The sequence below is a fragment of the Aythya marila genome (genome assembly GCF_965140915.1).
Source record: "Aythya marila genome assembly, chromosome: 5".
NCBI lineage: Eukaryota > Metazoa > Chordata > Aves > Anseriformes > Anatidae > Aythya > Aythya marila.
In genome coordinates, this window is record NC_139046.1 from 15,446,438 (window position 1) to 15,453,400 (window position 6,963).

The window sequence follows — 6,963 nt, forward strand, 5'->3', positions numbered from 1 at the left end:
TTGCTAGGCAACACGATATTCCTGAATTACTATTCCTTGATCTCACAATGTCTATAAACCACAATAAATTAGTTTTTCTTTGTTTGTTTTTGTTTTGTTTTTGTTTTTGTTTCTATTGAAAGCAACATAAACATTCTTTCCTGCTTTGTGTTCTTAGATAGCATCAGAAGGTACCTTACCTCCTCATTGCCTTCCCCAAGAAGGCAATTGCGTTTACCAGAAGGTACCAAGTAGGTATTCCCACCACAGCCCTGTCACTCATTAAAACATAAGGAACTTGAGTATGTTTTGGGAGGTGTCAATACAATCAGGTATGCATAGTCTATACGTTTTTATCTGGCACATATTTAACTGATCTCTTAAACATGTCTGTGTTCCCAGGATGGAATTTTTAGCTTATCCATTGTTGCTCCAAAGAAATTAGAATTGATTTGCTGTGCAGCTGACCAGGCACCCAAGTCTCTCCTGGAGCTAGAGCTCCAGCTGTCCCAGGCCTTTCACAAAACAAAGCTGATAGAAGAGAGTTTTCTACCAAGTCCCTATTCCTTCCACATTTTTTTTTTCTGTCCTTGCACTTGCTGTCCTGTTGTTGTTTTGGTTTTGTTTTGTTTTGTTTGTGGTGTTCTTATTGGTGTTGTTTCTAAAAGGATGGAGAGAATTTAACCAACCACACCAATAGTCACAGGTGATGTCCAGCAGTAATGGGGCAGCAGCTGCACTGACTGGCAATGTCTCCCAAGGGTGGTAAAGCCACATTGCCAGCTGCTGTTATTCACTAAAGAAACCTAGAGACCATCACCACTTACATACAGTCTGCTCCCCTGAAAAGAAGCCCCCAGACCAGTAAATATGGAGTCAAAAAGGGAGTATGGTAAGGCAGAAGGGATTTATAAATCTTTTTTTTTTTTTTTTTTTTTTTTTTTTTTTTTTTATCCTGTTTTGAAATCCTGACAAGAGGAGTTATGTGTCTGGCAGCACCCCTGTCCTGTTTGCTGTCCCCCTGAGACCAGGCTGGGAAAGGCAGGCAGGCAGGCAGGCTGCACTTCTTGGGGAGCTGCACTGGGACCTTTGTCCCCAGGAGCCAGACCCAGGCTGCTATGGGTGGCCTTCACGTGAATTCACCATGTTCTTCTCCAGCCACAAAGGGCACAGCTATCCCACCAGACCCACGCAGAAGGCTTGTCACAGGAACCCACAAGCATGGGAGCAGCAGGAGATGTGTTCCCTATCATTCAGAACCCCACCATCCAGCAATATTGGCTTGGACAATTAATCTCAATGAACTGTCCATAATATCTATGCCATTACTGCTTGCTGTGCATCCTCACTGGTAATTTTTATTTGAAGTAATTAATGATTAACGGGGGCACTCCGCTTAATCCTGTTTAATGGTACTGAAGGGAGCAAGGAGCAGACAAGATCAGATGAACTCATCAAGGTCCTCTTTGTAGCACTGTAAGTACCCTTTCAGCTTTCTCTTGGATCACTTGGACACATCAGTTTGGGGGGTTATGTTGTTGCCCGGGAAGGAGCGCTTTTCACATGTAAACAGAGCGGTGTGTCTGTTATGCAAAAATTCAAAACATGTCAAAAAACAGCAAGAACTGCCTGCTAACAAAGAAGACACTTTAAGTAATCAAATAATAATAATAAAAAAAAAATTATTCTGGAAACAACAAATATCTATAACGAGATTTCACTGCCACGGTGACTCAATTTTATCTTTGAGAAAATTGTATAAGCATTTTGTAATTTGTCTCCTAAAAGTATGATCTGTGTTTATATTACATTTTTGTTTAACATGTATGTAACTATCTATTTATTTGATTAAAAGAGAAAGACTAGCAGTGCTGCAACAGCCATCCTGCAGTATCAAGAGTAAATCCAGCTTCCACCATTTTCTCTGGGGAAAAGGTCAAAAACTTCCAGTTATTTGCAATTTAAAATTAACAAACCAGCAAACCAAAAAACAGTTTTATACTATTTTTTTTAAAACTTGTTATTATGAACAACATTGCATCTTTTGAGAGAGTGCTCAGTAATGCACATAGTTACCACACATTCTTTCTGGGGATCACTGGCATCAGGAAAGTGAAACAAAAGTGAGAGATTTTTGAGAACAGGTATGTTCTGAGAATCTCATTTTACATGGCTGGAGCACACAAGGATGAAGAAATTAATTTCCCTGCCATATTCAGTGTGTCTATCTCTTTTCCAGGAGGGGTTAAAAGGAAAATGAAGCCCACCTTCTCCTTGTGTTTATTACTGGCTGGTTTGTATGCTGCTGCCCAGTGTCATCAGCACCCTCACTACCGCAATAAGCAGGATGATCCTAAAGGAGTATATTACCCAGGTCACAGTTCTCATGGGGAAGTAGCTTATCCAGATAAAAACAAAACTTTTGTCAAAATAGCTCCCAGCAATGCTGATTTTGCATTTTCATTTTACAAGCTGGTTGCATCCGAGGCAACTGATCAAAATATTTTCTTTTCACCCATAAGCATCTCTGCTTCCTTTGCAATGCTGGCACTGGGTGCCAAGTCAGCAACGCTGACGCAGATTCTGGAAGGGCTTGCCTTTAACCTGAAAAAGACTCAGGAACAGGAAATACATGAAGGTTTTTGCCAGCTTCTCCACATGCTGAACCGTTCAGATGGTGATCTCCAGCTGAGCCTGGGCAATGTCCTTTTTATAGAAGACATGTTAAAACCACTACAGAAGTTCTTGGATGATGTCAAAAGCTTTTATGAGTCTGAAGTCTTTTCTACTGACTTTAACAACTCCTCTAGTGCAGAGAACCAGATCAACAGTTATATTGAGGAAAAGACAAATGGGAAAATTTTTAAATTAGTGGAAAATCTTGATCCTCTCACTGCAATGGTTCTTGTTAACTATGTCTTCTTTAAAGGTAAGAAATATCAAAGGGTGCTAAGGTTGTAACTTAGATGCTTACTGCTTATTACAGGAAATGAAAATCAAAAAGAAAGAAATTATAGTTTCTAGTAAAAGGGTGTTTTTGTTGTTGTTTTTTGTTTGTTTTGTTTGTTTTTGTTTTGTTTCTTTAGTTGAAGGAACCCATGTTCACTATCTGGAAATTATTCCTATAAAATCATGTACATGTGTAGTCAGCATGAATGTCTGTGTCCTCACTTGGTTGAGTAAAAGACTGGATTTTTTTAACAAACATATTTGCTGTGCTTGGTAAATTCTTTAATGTTTTGATAGACTCATGCTCTAATGAAAGACGATGTTTTCAGTATTATCCATAATTGCTTTTAAGCACCTTGGAAATAAAAGCTGTGATACTGGAACAGCTAAGGGTGCAGTAACATGAATAAATAAATAAATAGGTTTGCTCTAACCAAAGGAAGACTGTGAGACTAGATCCTGTTTTATTCATAGTGACCATTCCTCTTTGTATTTTACTGAATTATTTTTCTTTTTGTCATAAGCCCATTGGGAGAAACCCTTCAGTGCTTTATATACACAACAAGAGGATTTTTTTGTGGATGAGAAAACAACTGTAAAAGTTGACATGATGTATCGGAAGGGTTACTACAGAAATTACTTTGATGAAGAGCTGTCCTGTTGGCTGGTTCAGATACCTTACAATGGAAATGTTGCAGCATTATTTGTTTTGCCTGATGAAGGGAAGATGAAACAGGTGGAAGATGCTCTCTTGAAAAGGACCATGTCCAAATGGGTAAAGTTCCTCCAAGACAGGTAAGAGATTTTGCTAGGGTGAGATGTGACCATGTTATATCAGTAATGTAACCATGTATACATTAGTAATGTTTGTCTCACCAAGACAAAACATTAAAGGGCAGGTTATTTTCTTGAACTCTGTTCACTTATTGGTCCCTCTCTGTGCATGACTTCCCTTTTCTTAGTTGAAAAATGAAAAACAGTTCTGGGTAGTGAAAACCAAGTTGCTTAGCACCAAGTTGACGAAGTTAATAGGCACTTATCTCATATGGGCAATGTGAAACTAAAACGGAATTTTAGTGTGTTTTTATTATTATTAATTATTATTATTATTATTATTATTATTATTATCTTTATTTCTGAAGTGGGTATTGGGGTGTTGAGAGCCAGGTGGTATCTGCAGTATTGTGTGTAAAAGGAAATTTTAATCATTCACCATTACTGAAGCTGTTTTTGTGGTGGCCTAGGCCCTGTTCTGTATTCAAACAGCCTTAGGTATAACGTATAACTAGCTATAATCTTTTGAGGAACACCTGCTTCCTAGTGAGGCTCTGTTTGCAGCAGAATTGATGGGGCTGTATCGCACTGGGCAACTCTTTGAAACCCACTGTGAAAGTGAAGGTTAATACGGGCTTATACTGCTCCAACACTTTACATTACATGGATATACTGTCCAGAAGTGTTATTTGAACCCTGATACTGCTTTCAGTTTAACTTATAACATCTAGAAAAATAAATGAGAATTGTCACTAAAGTGAAGCTATTGAAGAGCATTACCTAGTTGAAAATTTGTCCTTATGTATGTTATTTTTTACAGAAAAATACATCTGCACATACCAAAATTTTCTATTTCTGGTACCTATGATGTGAAAAAGATAGTCAAACAAATGGGTATGACTGATCTATTTACTGAACATGCTGATCTGTCAGGAATTACTGAGGAGCCTGGACTGATACTTTCAAAAGTAAGTCAGCACATGAAACACAGTGACCACATGATTTGCCTGTTCCTGGGAATTGTCATTAATATTATATGAAAAGATTATCCCAGTTTCTCTGAAGCAAAATTTAGTCATCAACAGCCACTAGTCTGGAGGCAAGGGAAGACATACCATTGCTAAAACTGAAGCCACACTTGCACAGAAGGGGTTATGCACACATGGCTCAAGGATGAGGAAGAAGACTTACATATCATTAGATGTTCTTTTGGCTACCAAAAAAAAAAAATTATCTAAAGGTAGCATGTTAACTTTGGTAAAATATCCTCTCACTCCCCTTAGAGAGGGTAAAAAGCTATTATTCCTGCCCTTCTTGTGCTCCCAAAAAGTTATTTTTTTCAACTAGATGATAGGGTAGATTCCTGATAACACATGAAGCTGCCAAATGCAAAACAAATGTAGGCCAAATTACCATGTTTCTTTACTACCCAAACTTCTTGTCATCAGTCATCTTGAGTGCTTTTTGGCTGTCCGCTGCTCAAGAGTTGCTCTCTGCACATACAGCTAACAGAGGCTACCAGGGGTGGTGTTACAGTTGATGGTGCTGTGGTGGGAAGGGCAGGGCTGGTGATGGCCTTCCCCAGGCTGGTGCTGCTGGGTTTCAATCCAGGCAGAGTTCTCTGGCAAGACTAAAGAGGGTGGCGGCCTCGCTCCCCTCCTGCTGCCATTCCCAACCCTAACCCCCACCCTGGCCCTAGTGGGGCTTCCCTTCCCCCATCCCACGGTGCCTAGGGTGGGTCTCAGCTGCCACATGCGTGTCTGGAGAGCTGGCCCAGGTCACCAGAGGAGTTTCCCCTTTCCAGCTTGTCAGCTGGAGGTTGTTTTGCTCTGTGTCGTTGCAGGTGATCCACAGAGCTGTGCTAAGTGTTCATGAGAATGGCACTGAAGCAGCGGGAGCCACAGTGAAGGAGATCACCTGGAGATCTGGCGATTTTCCCCGTCCACCTCGAATCAAATTCAATAGGCCCTTTCTCCTGACAATTGTGGATAAGTATACCCGCACCGTCCTCTTCATAGGGAAAATTGTAAACCCTCTGAAAAGTAACTGATTGGCCAGAGGACATGCACTTTTTCACATTACTGGCTAATTCCTGTGATACAGTAAAACATTTCTGTACACCACTGTGTACTAGTGCTTGTTTTACAACTGTTATCATTATGTACATTTCTAATCCCTTAAAAGACAAAAACTATTTTTACCTTGTCCAAAAGACACTGGTATTTCTCCCCTGCCTACCACTGTATACAGCTTGTAGTATTGATGAAGTACAAGTCCCCTTTCCACCTTTTTTTGTAAGAAGCCCTTCCTGACATGCTGCAGTGGGGTATGTGAGGTGGGCTGAAGTCCCTTGGATGATGTAGCTATTGCTGTACACTCAGATTTTGTGTGTGGGAGGGCAGGAGAAGGGAAATGGGGAAAAGGAAATGGGAGGTGTAAGTCCTGTCAGCTTAACCCACCAATCTTTGATAACTGATTTAAATGCATATTTCCTCAATATTGGTATTTTGGTTTTTGTTTGTTTGGGTTTTTGTTTGTTTGTTTGTTTGTTTGCTTGTTTGTTTTTATTTTTAATGGAATGACGTTGCAAGATCACTTACTGAGGCATTGGAATACGCTATGATGCAAAGGGTTGGCCAGGGTGGTTGTTTTAGCTTGCTTCCCTGTCTCCTTTGTGGAAGCCTTCCTCATGCAGACAAGAAAGTTGGTTTGTTTTACTGGGGTATTGCCCTGAGATAAAATAAATGGTGGGGCAGTCCGTGTAATAGCACTAGTTTTCTTTTTACAGATTTATTGTTACTGTAATTTCTCATTTCTCCTACTGATGCTGCCTTCACTGTCATGCTTTCCAGCTAGATATGGCAGATTGTGGTAGAGGAGGAATGAAAAATTGTAACTACAGAAAAATTTTATTTTCTCACTGGGAAGAATAATGCTTTCCTAGGTTCTGTTAACCTGCATTAAGCTCAGAAAGCTATCATAGACACACATGCAAAATGCAGGTAATATTTGATAAGTCACTTTCTAAGCATTAACAGTGGATTACTGTATAGAATAAAGACATACAGTTATTTGAAATTTATCATTTTTCATTCAAAGATGCATCAGCCTAATTTATTGCTATTGTATTATGTTGCTTTATAGTGATTCTTGGTCAATAGAATTTTAACATACCAGATATGCTAGGTAGTTGTGTGATTATGAAATGAAGGAAACACAAAGCAGTAAATATTTAAATTATTTTATTTTTTGCTTTTTAAA

At 39.4% G+C, this 6,963-nt stretch overlaps 1 protein-coding gene across 1 annotated transcript in view; it reads left to right on the forward strand.

The window, feature by feature from the left end:
- The first annotated feature begins 1,301 nt into the window (after positions 1 to 1,301).
- The window catches only part of LOC309879247 (uncharacterized protein), a 45,145-nt gene continuing 39,483 nt past the window's right edge, over positions 1,302 to 6,963 (forward strand). Inside the window, exons 1-5 of the mRNA XM_082762783.1 lie at positions 1,302 to 1,455; positions 2,219 to 2,908; positions 3,453 to 3,723; positions 4,523 to 4,670; positions 5,507 to 5,744. Of these exons, the coding sequence (XP_082618909.1) occupies positions 2,236 to 2,908; positions 3,453 to 3,723; positions 4,523 to 4,670; positions 5,507 to 5,744 (1,330 nt within the window). The 5' untranslated portion in view covers positions 1,302 to 1,455; positions 2,219 to 2,235. The remainder of the gene's footprint in view (positions 1,456 to 2,218; positions 2,909 to 3,452; positions 3,724 to 4,522; positions 4,671 to 5,506; positions 5,745 to 6,963) is intronic.